Raw genomic sequence first — 22,735 nt, 5'->3', positions numbered from 1 at the left:
GAAGACGAGACGTGGCTGAGTCTTTCAGCATGACAATGATCCCAAACACACAGCCAGGGCAACAAAGGAGTGGCTTCGTAAGAAGCATTTCAAGGTCCTGGAGTGGCCTAGCCAGTCTCCAGATCTCAACCCCATAGAAAATCTGTGGAGGGAGTTGAAAGTCCGTGTTGCCCGACGACAGCCCCAAAACATCACTGCTCTAGAGGAGATCTGCATGGAGGAACGGGCCAAAATACCAGCAACAGTGTGTGAAAAGCTTGTGAAGAGTTACAGAAAACGTTTGGCCTCAGTAATTGCCAACAAAGGGTACATAACAAAGTATTGAGATGAACTTTTGGTATTGACCAAATACTTTTTCCCACCATGATTTGCAAATAAATTCTTTAAAAATCAAACAATGTGATTTTCTGGTTTTTTTTCTCCACATCGTCTCTCATGGTTGAGGTTTACTCATGTTGACAATTACAGGCCTCTCTAATATTTTCAAGTGGGAGAACTTGCACAATTAGTGGTTGACTAAATACTTATTTGCCCCACTGTATATACATATACATACAGTGGGGAGAACAAGTATTTGATACACCGTCAATGGGTTTTCCTATTGGCAGTGTATCAAATACTTGTTCTCCCCACTGTATATATCAATTTGAAAATTATGGATGGAAAAGGGCACTGCTTTTACATAAGCATGCTCAGCAAATGAGAAAAAAAGTGAGGGCGTTGTCTTCGTCTGAATCCAAAAAACATAGTTACTTCAAGAACAAAGCGACTGTACCAAGCCTTTTTTATGCTCATTAATATGGCCATTTAAATGAGTCATCTCATAAGTTGTACTTTTCTCTGGGAACCTCAGGAGGAAATGGAAAAAGTCACATATTATCTCAACATTGTCTTTTTTTATTTCCTCATTGCAAAATTTTGGAAGTCAAATAGCGAAAAGTCAAAAAAAAAAAAAAAACTCGTCAAATATTTTGATTCATCATTACAATCCTGACGAGATGACATAAAAACCAAATTATTTACAAAAGCCTTAAAAAAAAACAAAAAAAATCCAAAAGGATTTTATGTACACATTGCCGTCGGAGAACTTGAATCCTTGCAAAGTTGGAAAAAAAGGTTATTTTAGTTGAAATAATAGACGATTTAACCACATTGCATTCACGCGTCGGTGACGGAGTCAAAACTGTATTTTTAAGATGGTTAATTTCTCTTCAAAAAAATACAAAACAAATGCTATAAAATTGATTACATAACCGTCTTGCCATCCGAGCAACCGTAACAAACAGCAACGGCGCCATAAAACAGGCATGACCAGTCCTTTACGAATTCCCTTTTCATTTTATTTTGCCTTTGACGCAATTGCGGGAAGTTTCAACATGTATTAACAAATCATGAATAAAAAGTCAAGTATAAATTTGGACACATTCATTTTTTTTAAACCCCCCCTCACAGTTACACGTATGCACAAAAGTTCTATAAACAATATTTACATCACGGGATCCACGTGCCCTTTGAAAAGTTGGGAAATTTTTAAAGAGGGACAATTTGCATTGACAATACTCATCAATGAACAAGACAAGACAGAAAAAATGCCACAAAAAAAAGCAGATTTTTCATGTAGAGTGAAGCAGAAAAAGCTGTATGCTTCGTTTGGTCCTCAAAAGGAAGTGTTATCTGTTTTTTTTTTTTCATTTGTCGTATTAAAAGTGGAAAATAATCTGACAAAATGTGGTGTACACAGTGCATTAAATTCTACTAGTTCTGTTTTTATATTGAAATACTATATTGGGAGAAACATGGAACGTTAATGTGAAATTTTGGGTAAATTTACATCATGATTCGAGAAAAAATTCATTCCTCACTCATGAGTCTACATATTTACAGTATTTTTCATCGTTAAATGTGAAAAATGATTTTTTTCTTCAACCCCTAAATCCTTCGTCTTAATGTTAAAAATGTACAATATTTTTCAAAGGCAATGTTAATGGAAAAAGTTGGCCTTAAAATTGTGAAAATCTGAGGTACTGCAATCCATTGTTGTGTTTAAACATCTTTTTTTTTACCAACTGTGATGTTTAAGACATAACATTAGGACATCATTTTGTCGGAAGGTGGCGTGCGAATCGTGTGAATCAGAGATTTACTTTAGCAGTTAAAAATTTGTCAATTTTAAGCTAAAAAAAGAGGCGATGCGTCCCAAAAAATTTTCCGGTCGCTTATGTTTCCTACTCATCATGACTCACCAATTTGGATACTGTTTAGAATGTGTCAAGGAGGAAGCCATATTATTTTCAGTGGAAAATACAGGTGATAAATTCCACCAGTAAGTTATAAAAAAAAAAAAAAAAAGTTAGAAAACGTAACAATGTTACACAACATTTCATGGCATTAATTCCTTAGGGTGATTTCATTGTTTTCTTTTACTGCTAATCAGGCTTTTTTTTTAGCACTCCTATCTTTAAAAAGGGTAAATGTAAGTTGAAAACATATTGGCCTTGGCATCGTTGACTGCCATTGGCAGCGATCGACGTCCAATTAATTTTGATTGTCCCAGTCTCTACCGTATAGCCGTCAATGGCCCCCAATGAATGAACGGCGTTACTGATTTTGATCAGATTTTACGAAAGTTGTTATAGGATCAGGAAAAACCAAGAAATAAAAACAGAATGAAATTTCCCGACTTTTCAGCGAGCCCCGCGGTAGACGGCGCCCAGTGGGCTTTGTCAGTTCTGGTGGCGCTTCATGTGCAGGGCCAGGTGGTCGGAGCGCGAGAAGCATCGGCTGCAGGCCACGCACTTGAAGGGTTTGGCGCCCGTGTGTTTGCGGTAGTGTCGGGTTAGCTCGTCGGAACGGGCGAAGCGCCAGTCGCAGTTCTCCCACGTGCAGCGGTACGGCTTCTCGCCTGAATAACGACAATCGAACACATAGTTAGCGTCAACATTTTCAGGCTCAAGAATGGTAGGTAGTTCCATTTTTTTCCCCCTCATGAAACCTTTATCAATAGCTTAACTCATTCACTGCCAGCGCAGGTCATAGAGTATGTGCTGTGGTAGTTAGTAAAATAGGGAAATTGATATTGAAAACACCTATATTGGTAGCCAAAGAGTTAAGCTATGTGATGTCACAAGAGATTCCCAAAAAACAAAATAATATTAAAATTCCCAGAACAAAATACAGGTAGTCCCTGGGTTACGAACGAGTTCTGTTCCTACGCCGGCGAGGTAACCCGAATTTCCACTTAAGTCAGAACGAACCCTTTAAGTACCCCTAAATGTCAAAATAACTATTCAAAAACGTGCATTATAAATCATTGTACTTTCCTCACATTGGAGCCAAGTCCGAGCAAGCTAAGCTCTGAAATGACTATGTCAGACGTCCTTGTGGTTTGCTGACTTTATTCAGCTGCTCATGACATCAACACTTGCAGAATGAAACAAAAATAAAAATGAAATTAAACCAGTCTCATCTTCAATAACAGCAATTCAAATTTGCGATAATAACTAGCTGCTGATACAACAACAACAATCCATACAAACGATTAGTATGTATCTGTTAGCATTCGCACATCATAAAAAAGAATCACATGAACTCGACCACAATTGAAAACACACAATAAACAGTATAAAAGGTGTTATATACAGGCGTTGCCGCTGCGGATTCACAAGCAACAAATGTGCGCGCAAGCTTGCAGCTGTAAACTACCCCCACTCTCTCTCAATCGTCTCTCGCCCACTTCTTCTTGGGCGTAAATGCGTTCTTCTTTGTGTGTACATGCACTCTTACTCGCGTGCGGAAGTACTACCTGTTCTGTGCTTCCTGCGCCAAAATAAAAGCATCACAAAACACAAGCCAACATTATAATAATTTGATTATTTTTTTAAATGACTAGAGACAAAATGGCGGACGAGACTTCGGCTCCGTAAAGTCAAAATCACGCAAGTCGGGTACATCATAACCCGGGGACTGCCTGTACAATGGGCCACACTTACAGTGTATCACAAAAGTGAGTACACACCTCGCATTTCTGCAGATATTTAAGTATATCTTTTCTTTGGACAACACTGACAAAAAGACACTTTGACACAATGAAAAGTAGTCTGTGAGCAGCATATATAATAGAGTTAATTTATTTTCCCCTCAAAATATAGCCATTAATATCTAAACCCTGCAAACAAAAGTTAGTACACCCCTTAGAAACTACGTACATCCCTAAATGTCCAAATTGAGTACTGCTTGTCATTTTCCCTCCAAAATTTAATGTGACTTGTTACAGGAGTGCTGTCAGCATTGCTGCAGAGATTGAAGAGGTGGGGGGGTTAGCATGTTAGTGCTCAGACCATAAGCCGCACTCTACATCAAATTAGTGAGCATGGCTGTCACCCCAAGAGGAAGCCTCTTCTGAAGATGGTACACAAGAAAGCTCGCAAACAGTTTGCTGAAGACATGTCAACAAAGCACATGGATTACTGGAGCCATGTCCTATGGTCTGATGAGACGGGCGGGCTTTCTTGTGTACAGTCTTCAGGAACGGCTTCCTCCTGGGGTGACAGCCATGCACACCAATTTGATGTGGAGTGCGGCGTATGGTCTGTTCTTTTGTTGACTAAAACTAGACGAAGACGAACACATCTTGAAATGACTAAAATATGACTAAGACTAAAAAGTATTTTCGTCCAAAAGACGAAAAATTAAAATGGCTGCCAAAATCAACACTATCAATTATGTTCAATGATTATAATGCCAAAATGTTAGGTGTTCCCATTTTGTCAAACCCCTGTATGTGCCGGCATAACTTAAACTACAATTGGATGTCAAATGGGGGCCCACAAAATATTGTCCCGTCGACCACAATTGGCCCCTGGGCCGCAGGTTTGAGACTCACCTCCTCTATAAATGTAATAAAAACACAAGAAAAAAAACCCATCATAATGCACACATGAAGGGGTTAAAAATAACAACAATAATAATAATGAGCCAGGCTCAATTGAAGTAGTTTGGTTATCCCTGCCCAAACATTTGACATTTTGCACGGCTGCCAAAGCTAATCATCAACAAAGAGCCACTTGTTGAATGGGCTCTTGAGCAAACACGCCACAACAAACACTTGAGATTCAAAAGCAGGAAGAAAGAAAAAACGCGAAGTAAAAAGATATGAAAATGAGATACTCATTCAGTTAACGTGATAACCTTTTTCTTTTTTAACAGTTAGCAAACAGGCTAACTCATCGAAATAATACAAATTTATCCAAAGTGGCAATCCTTGAGGAAATCCTTCATTCGGCGAGTGTCTTTTCGAGGGTCATCCAGTGCTCATTACCGGCGTGGATTAGATTAGATTAGCTGGCGGTTATGAGCAATCAATCAACGGCGACAGCCATTAGCGGCGGCAATGGAGCGGGTCCAAAGAGCAAACGGCAGGTGACCACAATTGACCAACGTCAGCTCACTTACGTTTCAAAAATATTGCTGTGTTTTTGGAACAATACAATACAACGTGGTAAGCATTAAAAAGGGCCCCACAGGTGTGTTTGGTCAAAAGCACGGCCGCCTGACTACGATTATTATCCTCCAGGCTGCACAAATTGGCGGGTGAAATCTGACTCGAGCAGAACAAACACTCTGGGCTGGCATCTTTCTGAACGAGCTTACAAAAAAAAGAGAGAAATTGTGACCATTCAGGTATAATTGACATGTTTAGGACTGGAAATTAAGATTTAAAGCTAATAGATGTACATTTTTTGTTCGTACCAGAATCCAGTTGCGTAAAAGTACCTTCATTTTAGAGGTTTACCGGTACCTTTTTGCAGAAGTGGGTAGTAACACGTTACATGTACTCCTTTACATTTCCTTGAGTAACTTTTTGAGAAAAATGTACTTCTAAGAGTAGTTTTACCAAGCCATATTTTACTTTTACTTGAGTAGATTTGTAAAGAAAACATGCTCTTACTCTGATACTTTAGGCTACACAAGAGCCGTTATGTTTTTCTTCTTTATTCTACATATTAGGTTTATTTATGGCGGAAAACCCTCAAGTTTCTTAAGTTCCGCTCTGAGACCCCCAATTTGGCCAAATTTCAAAATTGTCCTATATGAATGTGTGCTACATCAATGGAAAGCTTAAAATCTCAATTTTCTGGGGGAAAAAATTGAACAGGAGGGCATTTAAAAAAAAAAAAAAAAAAAAAATTTAATAGCAAAACTAACTGGAGGTGAGCACACTCAAGAGCAGAATTAAAGACGCCACGATTTTAACGAGATATTATCGCGTACGTACCTTGTTTTGATCCAAAAACTATCCCCGAGTGTCAAGACACAGCTGTGAATGGCCAGAGCTGGATTTTGGGGGGATTTTATGTGTGAAACATGGTGATATAACAATGGTCGAAATGCAGAAATCGCAGACAACATGGAGTGGTCGAGATTTTCTTTTTCATATATTTACCCTTTTAAACATTATTTTTCAAATTTTCTTTGTTTGGATCGATTATTTGTCATCGAACACATCAGGGAAAATGCGACAGTAACGAAAAAAATACAATTAAGCGATTGTTATGAGGTAGATATCCGTGACTTGTTTACAGACGCCAAATTTTTCATTGTGATGTTATTTGTTTAAAAGTTTAAAATATGCGAGTGATAAGTTTTTTTTTTTTTTAAACTAAATACTAGACATCAATGAATGATTCTAAGCTAAAAATGACAGACATTTTGAATAATAAATATAATTGCTTAACCTTTTTATGGCTAGGTTGAAACAAAAGTGGTTGCGCAATGTCGGTAAACGGGGGTTTCCAGGGTAAAAGGGACAAATGAAAATAGTTTGGAGGCTTAGTGCGCCATGAATCTGCTATGGCAGCACATAGACATATTGTTCTATCAAATACAACAGTTCTTTTGGCTTAAAATACAGCAGCTTATTTTAAAGAGGGGTGCAAGAGCAGAAACTGCCAAGAGTAGCTCTGCCAATTTCACCAATGAGACGTTTCAACAATAATCACATGACTCCATTACACTAATCAGACGCAAACTTGCCGTTCTACGATCACACCAGCCTGTTCAATCACGTAGCGTCTTTAAAGCACCGTAAAAGAAGTATTTGAAATAGAGCGTTACTCACAACCTGACTTGAAAGCGTGGATTTAAACCTCTCTCCCAGTTTTCATTTTGCACCGATTGACCACAGAAAACCGGAGATATGATCCTTTTAATTTCATAATAATAACTATGAAGGAACTACAGTATTCACTATTCAAACTAGGAAATATTTTCTCCACTAGATTGCACTCATGCTCTTCGGACGAATAATGCTTCACTTCTGTCGCCGGAATTCAATGATTTTCTTTTCATTTTTATTTCTTTGGCCTAATATGATTCTGGGTTACTTTACAGTATAATTATAACATTAATTCATATACGTAGATAAGTTTATGCTGAGAGAGAAAAAATACCATTTGTGTAAAAAAAAAAAAAAAAAATGTAGGCAGTTACTCACAATGCTATTCATTACTTGAGTATTCTTTTCACCAAATACTTTTTTATTTGTACTACAGTACATTTTTTGGATGACTTCTTTTACTTTAACTTCAGTAATAGCGTTTGAAATAACGCTACTCTTACTTGATTACAATTTTTGGCTACTCTAGCCATCTCTGCCTTTTTGCAAGGTTGGCATTTTTTTAGTGCAAATTGTTTTTTGTTTAAGGAATGGCTTTTGACAAAACAAATTTGCAAAATCGTCTCCAACAGAAATTCCTATTTGCCTATTAAATTCTGAAGAGAATATCAGTCTTGTCAATTTAGGAGGATTTTATTCAAAATAGGACCAGCATTTAGTAGGACGTGGGAGGACATCAACAACAAAAGCCAAATTTTCATCCTTTATCATTTTAGTAGGACGTGGGAAGACATCAACAACAAAAGCCAAATTTTCATCCTTTATCATTTTGAACAACTACTATACAAAATATATTCGTATCCATTATAATGAAATTGTGCATGTTCATTATACAGCTTCATAGACATGTGCTGATTAAGGGTTTCAAGGTATACCGAGGTATGAAAACGTCAAGGTTTCAAAACTGCAAAAATTTTCCGTCGTACCGTCCCTAAAGTATTAGCTATTTTTTATGTCCCAAAAATGCATGGAGAAATCCCTCGCTTGCAGCTGCAAGGCTCAACCCTCCCCACCGGTTGTTGCTCAGTGTCAATGGTCAGCTGTGCTGCTCGACAGCTGGAGGAGGTAAAACTCCTAAACCCCCCCCCCCCCCCCCCCCCATCAAAGAAAACAAAATCGCTGGCATGGGAATACTTTGGCTAGAGAAAAGTTAGATGGCTGCGGCTTAGAGCAGGAGGGGCAACAGACATATAAAACATATTTGCGAAGGGTGGCTGCCGAGGAGGCAACACCTCCAATATGATTTCGCATTTATTCAAAATTTAAGGTTAGTAAACACCTTCATGAACGTGTCCCACCAGCTACGAGAGTTAACTCCAGTGTGTTTAGTGTGTCTAGCGGTGGTAAAACGTGTTTTTTTCCTCTCTGGCAACGGTCTGTGTTGAGAACTGGCTGTGGGTTTAGGCTCACCTAAAGGACTATATTTATTTTAATTTTATTTAGATTATTATTCTTCTTAATTTATTTTAACTCAACATTATACTCATGTTACACGTTGCTAAAATGTTTTGAAAAACAAAAATTCTGTTCAATGGAAAAACATTTTTTTAACCCAAATATCTCAAAGTACCATATTTTAGAGCTGTAATTGCAATACCGTGATAACGTGATATTTTGGTTTTAGGTTATCATACCGTCAGATTATCATACTGGCACATGCCTACTTCATCATGTACACATTTCAGTAGCAGTCAGTAAAGCCATTAACTCATCGGCTGCCATTGATGGCAATAGACGTCCGATTCATTTGAAGTGGGAGGGTGGCACGAATGAACATTCACTCATTTAAAGAGTCCTAACGATATTGGAAAAAACTTACATTCCGACTTTTTAGGGGTTTGCAAGATATACAGTATATTGCAATATTAAAACTTGAATAGCTGTTTGGGAAGACTTTGGTTTAATCACAACGTTTTTGTATTAGTATTAGCATTCAGTATTCAGTATTCTATTAGATTTTTCTCATTTATCCTTGTATTCTTAATGTTTTTCTTTATTTTATATTCTTTAAACAATTTATCATATTCTTCATTATAAAAATGCTATCTTAATTTCTGTAAATTCTTTATTATTGCATTACAAAGTTTCTTCAATTTACTTTAATTGTAATTATTTACAATTCATTTATTTAAGAACTAAAAGTGCAAAAAATTGCAAAACCGCGATATATGAATGTATTCGTATAATAGCGTGTAATTCAGGCTAAGGGGGTTTATCTGTGAATGATGAAGATTGTTGTATGTAAAAGGGATACAGGAAGCAATGTCTCGTCGCACTTGCTGCTTTCATGAAGCAAACCAAAAGTTTACGTCAAAAAAAAATAATAATCGCACATCCTGCGATAGAACTATTGCGCATCTGCACATTGTGATGGCGCTATTCAAACGATATATTATGCAGGGCCAAGTCTTAACTTATTTTTTTGGGAGCCACTTGATTGGACGCCTATCATCGTCAACGGCGCTGAATGGCATTCAAACTCAACTGTTTGAGCAGCTGGCAAATTAGCAACCCAAAACACTCTTGCGCCTGCACGGAGAAGTGCCTTCAAAAAGAGCACAAGAGCCCTGGCAAACAGCACAAAACAAAACATGGCAAAAGTGCATCCATCACTCTCTCGTGCACACAAAGACTTTTTGTGTAGCTTTTACTTGGGCGCAGACTTGTCTCCCCCCACAAAGGTGCTACAACACGGATGTAATGCACTTGCGAGGGCCTCGCGGAAAACTCATTCCTCCATTTGCGGCTCCTTCATTCCTCCATAAATGTATCTTGTATCAGAATAGCGCCATTTTACGACCACCTCCTTATGCTTTTACTGAGGCAAAGAGCAAACACTTAACTGGCTTTTCCAGGACGCTCATAAAGTCGTTATCAGCTAACCTAGTGTTTAGAAAGAGGGCTGGGGGTTGGAACACATAAGTCCATGGTCAAGGTTGCCCCCCACAAACGCACATATTCATAGGTGGGAGGGGACTGTATTGATAACACGTTTTGAAGCTACAACAGATGTTGCCATGGAAACAACAGCCATGTTTTTATTTTTTGTCAGCCTGTTGCTGCAAACACTCGCAGCAACACGCACGTTTCTTCTTTTTGCTCCGATTAGTCGTCAGCGAAGACCTCGCCGTTCCACATATTCCACTCGTGAGTCATTGCCTTCAACCCAACGGAAAAAAACAAGACGGGACAAGTGCCGTTTTGCAAGCGAAACCTGTTGATGAGCTGCTCTGACCACATTGAGGACTTTAGATGAAAGGTTTGTCTTTAATAGGGGTGACCCGACCACAATTTACTGGTCGATCACAGATTTTTGAAAAGCCTGACCTGCCGATTTCGATTTCGCCGTTTACATTTTTTTCCCTTGAACAGCAAGCCCCTTTAATATTCCAGTCAACCTTGTTTTATTATAAAACATACTTGTGAACCAAGACAGTATTTTAACTCCACATGCATTAATTCTCAAAAAAGTAACTGAAAACCATCCATCTATCCATTATCTACCGCTTAATCTCAGGTCAGGTCGCAGCAGCTTTAGTAGGGAAGCCCAGACTTTCTTGCCTGGCACTGCCAGACTGTTCTCCCTGTATTTTTCAAACACTGAAAGAAAGGTCTGGGAACCAGCCCATCAACGGCCTCTCGAGCAGGTACAAAATCAATCGACAAATCAGATTCGTTTATTAGCGTGACGTGTTCTTAACGAGCAACATCACTCTTGCGCGTCGGAAGTCGTCTCCACAACAACACAGATGGTGAACGAGAGAGCCGAGAGTATGTTCCAATCCACGGTAAAATCAGTTTTAAATGACCAAAAACACATCGACACGAGTCATTGATAACAGTCTGTCTCGCGCTAGCCATGTTGAATAAACTCTGCTCTCCTCGTATGTTTGCTTCCGCGCGCAAGTCCCTCGTCCTGCCCTCGTCGTTTTACTAACGTCACGTCTGCCCGTCGCTGATTGGTCCACTCCACTGTCTGTTTGCTGTGGCTTGCTCCGCCCTGGAAATTGTATCCGCTGAATGGTGGCCAGACTCAATAGCTGGAACAGCGGTGAGTCTGGTGTACCAGGCAACAGACTTTCCTCTGCCGAGCCACTTCAACCAGCTCCTCCGGCGGGATCCCAAGGTTTTCCCAAGCCAGCCAAGAGACATAGTCTCTTCAGAGTGCCCTGGGTTGTCCCTGGGGCCTCCCACTGGTGGGGCATGCCCGGAACACCTCTCAAGTGAGGCATCCAGGAGGCATCCGAAATAGATACCCGAGCCACCTCAGCTGGTTCCTCTCAATGCGGAGGAGTGGACTCGACCCAGAGTCTCTCCCGGATGACCGAGCTTCTCACCCTATCTCCAAGGGAGAGCCCGGACACCCCACAAAGGAAACTCGCTTCGGCCGCCTGGATCCTGGATCTTATTCTTTCAGTCAAGACCCACATGACGATAGGTGAGGGTAGGAATGTAGATCAACTGGTAAATCGAGAGCTTCACCTTGTGGCTTAGCTTCTTCTTGACCACAACGGACCGGTACAGAGTCCGCATCACTGCAGACGCTGCACCGATCCGCCTGGTGATCTTTCACAAAAGTTTGAAACTGGCAGCAATATTTTGCTTTACAAAATAGAATCAAGGATTCAAGGTTGCTACTACCTACTACTAAACTACTAAATTATATCAGGTCTTACGGTCTTTATTTTTTCAACTAATGCCGGAACAATCTGAATATGAACCCAATGTGAGCATTCACTAAAAACAAGTACTATCTGACTGAATTCACTCACAAGGCAAAGATCGAGTAAAGAGCAACAGACCTTGAAATTGTAAACATTATGTTTGGGTCGCGAAAGTATTAGGTTAACCAGTAGGTGAATTTAAATGCACTTATTGGTTAACCTCAATATGTGTATATATATATATATATATATATATATATATATATATATATATGAATATAAATAAATGACAACAGATGTCTAAATGCTAGCGAGCTAATGAGGCTAAATCATGCTAGACGGGATCAGCAGTTAAGATTGGTTATATTTTTGGTAGGGCTGTCAAATTTATCGCGTTAACGGGCAGTAATTAATTTTTAAAAATTAATCACGTTAAAATATTTAACGCAATTAACGCATGCGCGGCACAACACACTCACGCATTACCGCAAACAGCCTACAATGGTGCCGTTTTACTTGTAAACAGAGCGAAGAGGCAACGTCAAGTGATTGGTGTAGATATAAGCATTCATTTGGGCCGTGCTTTTAATTGGCATCAGCTTCACCATCTCCCCCTCAAACACTATAAATATTGTGGGAAGCAACGTGGGGAAGAATGAAAGGAGTTTTTTCTTTTTCTTAACACCATGTATTGCATCCAATGCAGAGAAGATAAAGCATTTGCAGCCACCACACACACTCATGGTTGCACCACTTCCGATCATGCATTTGTGCAGAACAGTTAAGTCGCTACAGTATCATTTACTGAAAGCTCAACAAATACACTAGATGGCAGTATTTAGTCACAATATACAAACTCACATTTATCCTTTAAGAATTACAAGTCTTTCTATCCGTGGATCCCTTTCACAGAAAGAACATTAACAATGTTAATGCCATCTTGTGGATTTATTGTTATAATAAACAAATACAGTACTTATGTACAGTATGATGACTGTATATATCCGTCTTGTCTTATCTTTCCATTCCAACAATAATTTACAGGAAAATATGGCATATTTTAGAGATGGTTTGAATTGCGATTAATTAATTTTTAAGCTGTGATTAACTCGATTAAAAATTTTAATCGTTTGACAGCCCTAATTTTTAGAGATCTACCAATCAACCAAAAATTATTTAAATCACCACCGATTGATCAGTGCTCCTTCAACTTGGAGGGCTGGCAGCGAATGATCGATGCGCCAGTTCTCTAGTGGAAATGTATTAGGAGTCTACTGCTGTCAATGGCAGCCAATGAGTGATTTATTTTTCCTCTAAATCAAAAATTCTTATCTAAACCTTAAATAATTAAGCACAAAGCACCAACAAGACTTTTCCCCAGGTATCAAAAAAAAATAAAAAAGTCCCCAAATGAATCCCGAACTGAACACTATTTAGGTAGTGCCCAAGTTAGGGTTTTATTTTTTGTGTTTGACATTCTAACTTTTGTTTAAAGTGGGAACTTTCCCACAGGACACGTCAGTGTTATCTATTTATGACATTTGCACTCTTTCAACGTCCCATTTTGGAGTTTAAAAAAAATCCAAGATGATGACAATCCTGAAGTATCACCTTACAATGAGGGTATCGAAACCAGCCTTATCCACACATACTACAACAACAACCCCCCTGCCCCTCAATCTTCTTTTGAAAAGGACTAAAAAGCAGGAGTAACTGGTTTCAGCCTCAGCTGGTCTTCGTTCCCCTTCCTTGCTGTGCTTTGTGCGTTTTCTTTCTCACCGGGCAGGTACAAACACGTGGCATGGCCGGAGAAAAAGAGGAATTCTTGTACAATTATCCAAGATATTAGCACACTTCCTTAAAACCTTAATTGGTGGTGGCTTTTTTTTCTTACCTGTATGCGTCCTCTGATGTGCCTTCAGATGTGAGCTCTTTGTGTAAACCTTTGTGCAGCCTGCAAGAAAGTTAAAAATGTTTTTAAAAATAAAACAACAAACAATCAGAGCGTGAGAGTCAGGCTGACGGCAAAAAAAACAAACAAATAAAACTAGTTGAGCATCTTTTACAATATGACAACAAGAGTTAATAGCACCCTTAGTAAAAAAAAAAAATAATAATTTGCATATAAGAGTGTTTAACCTAGTTCAAAAGAGGAAGTGTACACAGCGTAAAAAGAACACGATGTGATTGAGACGTCTGCCAAGGAGGAAAATTACCCTGAGAAAGCCCTAGCAATTAATCACCATGTTCCACTGCCATTGACAGCAATAGACACCCAATCCATTTGAACTGAGGGGGGCTGGCAGCTAAAATGGATTGGACACTGGGACTGTCACCTCTGGGTTCCTTATGACATCCAACACACGGTGGCGCCTCTTTGTTTATGTTCGTTTTCTTCTTCTGTTGCTACTCGCTTTTTGTGGGAGTCACTTGTGACCGCGTGTGCGCGGCTCGTTGTACTCCCGAGTGACGAGTGGTCGAGCTGGATTTATTGATTATTTTGAGTAATAAAAGAGCGTAAGTGGAAGTCTGCTCCCTTTCTTTTTTTTTTTTACTTCTTATCCACACATCCTGCCCTGCCACGCGTTACAAATGGCACCCGAACATTTTTTTCCTGGACCTCAGTCAAGCTTTGGATCCAAACGTGGCTCATAGACTTCATAATATATTGACGGGATACGGGGCGCTGACACTACGCCACGTCTTCGGGTAGGGGGCCTGCCCACACCTAGCATAAAGATGAATTATTGTCAAACACACGCATGCAGCGATCTAATGCCGGATTTAGGTAGAAAAAGTATGAAATCTGTACAGCATACAAACAGGATGGATTGTCTCAGGAGTGATTTGTTCGAGGATTCAAGGTAATTATTATATTTTTCGTACCATGCATGCATTTTGAAACGTTGTGAAGAAAATCAATGGTAGAAATTAGCCGCTACAGCATTGGCATCCTACTTCGCAATATTTATGTAAAATAAATGCTAACTGCCCGGTTTTTTGCTTTTAACCAAGAATCAAGACTGTTTTACGTTCATACTATGGTTCATATCTATAAATATCTATAAAGAATTCAGGGATTTAAGCATTTAATTACAAGAATTTTCATTGTAAAAAGCTCTTTGTGGTGCTAAGGCGGCCGCCAAATTGGCTTAAAGACTAGCATCACATTCGCAATATTTACGTAAAATAAATGCTGACTGCCCGGTTTTTTGCTTTTAATCAAGAATCAAGACTGTTTTACGTTCATACTATGGTTCATATCTATAAAGAATTCAGGGATTTAAGCATTTATTTACAAGAATTTTCATTGTAAAAAGCTCTTTGTGGTGCTAAGGCGGCCGCCACATTGGCTTAAAGACTAGCATCACATTCGACATATTTATGTAAAATAAATGCTAACTGCCCGTTTTTTTTTTTCCTTTTAACCAAAAGTCAAGACTGTTTTACGTTCATATTTATAAAAAATTCAGGGATTCAAGCATTTATTCAAAGAATTTTCAACGTAAAAAGCTCTTTGTCTGTGTTTCCACTCGGTCAGCTTTGACAGAGATAGGCCACCTATGAATCGGCCCCTCGCCCCGTCAATATATAATGAAGTCTATGCGTGGCTTCATTTGCCTCACGTAGATGGTTGTATGCGATCCCTGTGCCTCTAATGATCGGAGTAATTCCGACTGCGGCTGCGACGTTAACGTGAGAGGGATCTGTCCATTTCCTGAATGATCGAGGCGATACGACCTCAGGCCCAGACGTGGCCCCAGAATGATGTCTGGTTGGTCTGATAGTAAATGAACCAAAGCCAGACTGACAGACTTGATTTGGAGTGAGCCGTTTCTGACCGTTGGCACCGTTTTGTGCGGCTCTTTCTGTTTGTCATGTGTTGATTTGATTACCAGATTTGCCCATGTTTGTTGTTGTAATTGAGGTTCATGTTTTCCATGCTTTTGCAGTTCAAAGAGAAAAAAAATTCACTGTGCATTTGTTTTTATTATTTTTCATGTGGACTTTTGCCTATGTGCCTTTACATTTGTCTATGTATAGGATGCTGTTTAGCTGTTTTGTGGTTCATCTTCAGCTGTGGACAGCCTTTTTTTCAACATGGGGGACTATGTAACGGTCACCTCTGGGTTCCTTACGACATCCACAACAGGGTGGAGCCTCTTTATTTATGTTCGTTTTCTTTTTCTGTTGCTACTCACTTTTTGTGGGAGTCAATTGTGGCCGCGTGGGCGCGCCTTGTTTTACTCCTGAGTGACGAGTAGTCGAGCTGGATTTATTTATCATTTTGTGTAATAAAAGTACATAATTGGAAGTCTGCTCCCTTTTTTATGCACACATCCTGCCCTACCATGCGTCACAATGTAGACATGTCTAGAAACTTGAATGTGGGAAAGCAGTGTCAGCGGCTGGATATTAGACAACAAAATCAGCAGCACTATTGACCTGGAAATGGTCATAATGGTCAAAACAAATTGGCATGAAAGGGATTTGAATAAAACAGCCTTCCTGTAGAATTTCAGGCATGGCTTTTTTAAACTTCTTTTGGGACATCTTTCACCCTCAATGGCAGGGAATGGATTAAAGAGTCAAAAGGGTTAAGGTATGTAGACAGACAGACATTAGATGAACAGAAGGATAAAGACCTGGGTAGTCGCAGAAATGAATCCTCCTCTTCTCTAGCTCCGGGTTGTTCCTTCGGTTGTATTTGGGCCCCGTCAGGACACCCTGGCCGTGTGTCATCAGCAAGGCGTGCGGGGACAGCCCCGTCACTTTGATCCCGCTCACCAGATGCTGTTGGTACGGGGGTGGCGGCTGGCTGGCCAAACTCAGCAGTTCGGCCTGAGCTTCAGGGCTCCCTGGTTGCGAGTTCGGGGGTGAGGGCGGCAGGCTGTGGGGAGCCGTATGCTGGGTGGCTGATGGCTGGTAGTAACCGTGGTGTGCCCCCATCTGGTGTTCGACCAACATGTAGGAGCCCCCATTACTGCCGTTCCCGAGATTCAGCATGGTCCGAGAGCCAGATGTCGAAGGTCCGGAGTACGATAGAGTCATGGTGAGGTCCGCTGTGCTGTTGACTGGCAAGTGATAGACCTGCGGCTGGGGTGCGGGGGGTCCGATTTGAAGCTCCGTGTCCAAACTCTGCTGTTGCTGCGACCCGCCAGAAAGGCCGACGGACCCAGAGCTCAGATCCGGCTTGACGAAAACACCGTTGACTGCAGGCGGCACGTTGAAAACAGAGGTGAAATCCGGCAGGGCCTGGGTGCTGGCAGAGGAGCAGGGTACCTCCAGTCCGGGCTCCGTCTTGATCTGCGAGGGGGCCAGGGTTTTGGAGTTGTGGCGGTAGAGTCCCGTGCGAAGGTGGGAGGAGCTGGGGAGTATGACGTTGATGTTGAGGCTGTACGGCGTGCCCGGCTTGTCCTCAGAAAAGTATTCGTCCACCACTGAGGCACTTTCCCGCCTGTACTTCTTGTCACTCAGATCGATGGCGGGACTCAAGAGTGAGTTGGTGATTTGGGGGAGGTATTTGTCCATTTCCAACTGGGCCTAGAAGGAATAGTGACATACTATGAGGACAAGACAGCCCATTTCACACATATAACCTAAAAAAGGAGTGGATAAGGAGGCTAGTGCATCAAAGCTGGATTGTTCTGGAACGGTGTGCAGTTGCGGACTAGACTCACACACGTGTCAACCATTCTGATACACCCAAAGGCAGGCAAATGGCAGATGGAATGCCTGATACTACGTTCAAAGCTGACAAATTTGCGGTTATCTTTGACGCACCATTCTGTCGTTGCCTGTCATAATAGCAAATGTGAAAATGTGCAAAACAGACTACAAACGAACAGTTACACTTTGAACAATATCCCCAACGGATAATAATAATAAAGCTGTCTGATTGAAATATGTGAAATCTTATTTCATTATTTACCAAACGACCATCAACAAGGTGAAAAGGGTCAAACAAGGCCTGCGGGCTAATAACACGTGATGTCGCCACAACCACTTTGTCAGTGTTTTGAATGGAGAACAATAACCGCATGTTTCCTGCCTCATAAACCTGAACGCTTTGATATAAACGGATTTGAGGTCACTTCGGGATCAACTGAGAGATGGACCGGAAGTATGGAAACTCCCCTTTTGCTCCAATAAAGTCAAGAAGGGAGCTGATAAGCCTCTCTTACTATTTTGTTATCATCAGATGCCAGGATTCATAGCGGTATCACTCGAGCACATTCTCCAATTATTAACCTACAATGGAGGCCTGAAGATATTGTTCAAGTGTATAATCTGAGTTTCTGGGATATTAACACTCTCCTAAAAATTTAGGATCAATCCAACAAGCCCCTACCCCCTCAAGTTTTTCGTAGTCAACATCCATGTTTCACATCATGTTGGCTTAGCAAACAACAAAAACTACGAAAAGCAGAACTAGTCAATATTTTTCAAATAATGTTCATTTAAAGCCATTCGTACTTTGCTTCCAATGTCTCAGTCAGATTAGCTTCCCTGTCTTTAGTTGCTCATCTTCATTCCAAACATGATTTTTAAAAAAAAGTATAACTTGTTTCATTGCCGTTTTCTCAGGCCTCCTTCTTCAAGTCTATTTTTGCTTGACGGTGTTTACGTTTCATCGCGTTTTTGGCATGCCTGATGCCTTTGTTTTTTCCTTGGCTGAGTGCATCAGCTTCCAGCAAGACACCCATATGAAGGTAACTGAGTTTTTTTGTTTGAGTAGCAAGTGCATCTTTAAATTTAAGGTCTGAAACCGAGAAGGCTAAACTGCTAACTGTAAGCTTTTCATTCCGCAAAAAAAGCACCTTTTAACCGGAAGCTTTCGTTTTGGAGAAGACTGCCAATGTTTTATAGCAGGCTAAAGTAGGTTGTCTTTTTTTCTCATTAGCCTCAATGTAGCAGTGCTAACGTTTACAGTGCTTAATACAGATGTGTTTCCTCATTTTGTATGTCTGAACTTTAATTCTACGGAGTGTTGATGACCAATAAACATCTGTGAAAGGAACTGGAGACTGATATGCCATCAACATGTGTGCACAAATGTATGCACGCACGCACGCACGCGGCGATAAAACGCAGCAGTGAAAATTACCGCCCTCATTTTTATTTACCGTGCGATAAATGGACTCTTTGCATATCGCAACAGGCTTAGCAACTTCAATAAAACATGTCGTTAGGTAGTTGGATAGGTTAGTTAAATTTACGATCTGCCAGCTTGTTGTCTCCTGTCATTTTTCAAAATTACAGCTGGGTGACGGCGCTTTAGGTGCTCATTCACGGCCGACGGGCAGCCAAGCTTGGCATTGAAAAGACAGGACAAACAAGTGTACCCTCCTTTGGTTCGTTTAAAATAAGTCAATGTTTTGGCCACTCTGGTGCGCTTTTTTGGCTTTGTGCCGCTTTCCCCGCTTGCATGCCGAGCGTCATTCTCAACTTTCCATGCATATATTTTTTTAACCCTCCTTCAACTGTCGACAGGATGTTGAGCTCGTGGACACATTTACGTCATCGATGACGTCGACTAGTCGGGACAGCTACAGTTTAGAGATGCAAACGCATAATGTCCTTCAGCAGCATGCTTAGGTCTGAAGGGTTTAAAATGGTGTCTCGTTAGATGCTGAAAATTCATTTCTATGTTGGCATACTTTTGAAACTGCGCTGATATTTCCAATGGAGCAATAATTGTTTTGGATTACTATTTTTTTCGATCGCTTCTTCTGATAAACTACAAATGAACATGACATAAACATCCAGGAAACTGGCACGCAAACACAGAAATCTTTACTCTGTAATATTTTAATGGCATCTTGATGAGGTCAAATCTCATTCAAAAGCTAATCAAGATGCATGCAAATCAAAAGTGGCGATGATGAAAGCATCAAGGAAACTGGCATGCTCCGAAAAACAGAACACTTGCACTGGATTCCCATTATAACTTTGTGTTGGCACGAATCAAAACGAAGTTTGTCCTGGATTATTAAAAAGAACGTAGATTTGCTTCCATTAACGACTAACAGTATTAACTTACTCAGTAAACTATTGCACTTTTATATGTTGAAGCGTGAAAAGTAAAGAGCACAATCATACATCAAGTGAAATGCTGACTTTTTTCCCACCTTGGTACAACTAGAGTTGTATGGCCACTTTTTGCAAAGCAAAATTGCTAACAGAGTGCTTAATCCGTTCAAAAACTGAATAATCGTTTAGAGACGTTAGATGACAACAATGATTTTGACTATAGTTAAGCAGCTTAAAGCCCAAGTTGTCTGCGGGTAGCGTGTAATACAAACACGCAATTTTGCGCAATGGTAATGTCAATTGACCAAAGAACGAAAACATTTTTTCCATTTTTTAAATTTACCGAAAAATAAACTTGAGGCGTGAGCAAGTATTTCACTGTGAATTCTCAAAATGTTTTGCTTACTAGCGCAACAAAATGCAAAAATTCTTGACATTTTTATTCTATTGCTGCCACCTTTTGACCTTTGAACAACAGATTTAAGGGCAACTGCAGATTCTTGTTGCTAGGCAGAACTAAAAAAAAGAACAGAGATGGACATCCAGCGAGACAGACTGATGGGTGGTATTTTGAAAACAGCTAAATAATTTTAAAATTAAATAAAACGTTTACCTCCTGGTCTGTATTAAATCAGGAAAAAAACACTCCTAATCGTTTTTCAAAACAGTGCCCCCACTCAACCACACGTGGTACAACACTACCCCATTTAAGCATGCAGGTGTGTAAGGGAATCCTTTGTAGCTGCTTTGCGTGCATGCAAATATGGGGAGCGTGTTGTCGTGGAAGTCAAAAGGTTAATCAAAAACATCTCGTAGAAGGAAGACGGGCACAATAATGCTAAGCTCCTCACTCACGCTTCCCCTCCGAGCCGTATCTGAATATTGATCTGTGTGGATCATTAGGCGTGACCACTGGGTTACTGTGTAACCGGTGCTGTCGTCTTACGACCGCTGATATCACAGCTAAAGAATCTGGTGAGTGCTTCGTACAGGTTACTGATTCCACGGTTACAGCTGGCGGGACACGAAAGTCATTCATGCCGTGAAGCCACGTCTTCATCAAAGTAACATTAAGCTACTGTAAGTACAATTTGGTAATATGCCTCCATGTAAAGGCCCCATTCATACTACCTGGAAGATGGTAACTCCATAAATAATACATTTTAATTTTTTTTCTCAAACAGAGCGGAATAGAGTAGTTCCACAAATATTCCATCTACAGGAGTACTATGAAAGGGGGGACACCACCCCTAACCTCCTTCAAATTGCGTGTGCTGTAAAAGCTCACAAGTTGTCAACAATACACAGAATAAACGACGGTTTCCATATTAAAAAGTTTCGACCTGGTCCTTTTCTGCTTTTTGAGGTACTACCACATGCCTGTACATAAGAGAATTGGTGCAAAGTTTAACATCTGACACACAGATCCTATCATAGTCATAAATGAAATTTGACAAACCGTTCTAATAGCTTGAACGGCAATGTTTTGTACTTCAAAGTTAAATACAACTGAACTGTACAAACAACTGTTTCAACGTATAATTCAAAATATGATTTTGTGTATCACTCAATGTACTCATCTCACACCTTGAAAACGGTGGAGCATAAAAGATCAGAGAGATCACTCCGACATGCAAACACAAGAACGACGCAACCAAACAAAAGAAAGCGCATGTGACAGGTAAACCCGTACAACCCTCAACCCCCGCCAAGACTTGACTTTCTCATGGCGGTGGGCCTTTGACTGCAGTGCCCGAGGCGACTTATGGAGATCTGGGCCCTGCTCAGACAGGTCTGACCGCATACTGCTGTCACGGCACAGACGCTCAATTCAAACAACAGAGAAAGAAAAAGAAACGATGGGGGGAAAAAATGCTAGAAAAAGTATGTGTCTTCTATTGACGCTGATAGACGTCCGGTTTAAAACTCGAAGGGTTGGCAATTAATTCATGTTTAGATGCCATTGGCAGCGATAAACGTCCAACCCATTTTGACTGGGAAATTTGGCAGAAATCATCACTCCCAATCAAAATGAATTGGACGTCAATCGTCGTAAATGGTAGTGAATTAGTTAAATATTTGCATAGGCAGTTTAATTCTTTGCATAAGTCAACTTGGTAATCATGTGATCACATGACTAACACAAGGGCCTATCGTGAATAAATAAGACTAAATACATCACTTGCCACGTTCATTTTGTGTTTAATTCCCCCGCTTAGTACGTTTAAAAGTTTATTATGTCGTCCAAGTCGTCAGGTGTCGAGGCACAGGTAAGCGAGCATTCAACACGTAGTCGTTTAAGAGTAGACGCATAGAGAGCGGAGCCGGAGCTCCGGTTGATATCGGCGTCTCGGCGGCGACTCTCACCCCGGGTTTAACGTCCTCAAACACGGATGAGTCCTCGGCACCGTCCGTTGCTCCGGACATCCTCACCGGCTTTAGCTGTGTGAAAACAACCCGCTCGTCGCTCCCCTGCGGCGGATTCATGACCGGCGCTACACTCGCTGCCATTTCAAAAATGTTCCCTTCAGGCGAAAGTCTACTTTTAAAAGCACATGTATAATCTTTGGGGTATATTTACCGCAGTTGAAAGATGCGACACCGTAAATCCAGCAAAGCCTTCCGCGCTGTTCTGATTAACTGCTTTTACCTGAGCTCAACTATAGAAAGGAATTACCAATCAGAGGAGGGGACATGGCGAGCTGGCCAATCGGCTGCGAGGAGTGTGGGACTCACCTGAGAAATGACCAGGAAGTCAAGTGCACATCTCTTACATGGCACAGATTTGTCCGTCGTAAACGTAACAATTCATATTTCAACTTTCTATATTAGTATAATATATTAAGAAGTGGATTAGCACCGA

General features: G+C 40.6%; 1 protein-coding gene across 2 annotated transcripts; it reads right to left on the bottom strand.

The window, feature by feature from the left end:
- Positions 1-729: 729 nt before the first annotated feature.
- klf5l (Kruppel like factor 5 like) lies at positions 730-22,564 on the bottom strand. Of its 2 annotated transcripts, XM_057821876.1 has the most exons (5): positions 22,454-22,564; positions 22,240-22,376; positions 16,485-17,382; positions 13,733-13,792; positions 730-2,902 (listed from the first exon to the last, which is right to left on the bottom strand). In XM_057821876.1, exons 2-5 carry the CDS (start codon positions 22,357-22,359, stop codon positions 2,724-2,726), a joined length of 1,257 nt encoding a protein of 418 aa, XP_057677859.1. In that variant the 5' UTR covers positions 22,360-22,376; positions 22,454-22,564; the 3' UTR covers positions 730-2,723. The 2 variants fall into 2 exon arrangements, with proteins under 2 accessions (XP_057677859.1, XP_057677858.1); XM_057821875.1 differs by having other exon boundaries at positions 22,240-22,519.
- Positions 22,565-22,735: the final 171 nt, after the last annotated feature.

The sequence above is a fragment of the Corythoichthys intestinalis genome, chromosome 18 (assembly GCF_030265065.1).
Source record: "Corythoichthys intestinalis isolate RoL2023-P3 chromosome 18, ASM3026506v1, whole genome shotgun sequence".
Taxonomy (NCBI): Eukaryota; Metazoa; Chordata; class Actinopteri; order Syngnathiformes; family Syngnathidae; genus Corythoichthys; species Corythoichthys intestinalis.
The sequence above is the reverse complement of the archived record's forward strand: the minus strand, read 5'-3'. Positions and strand labels throughout refer to the sequence as shown.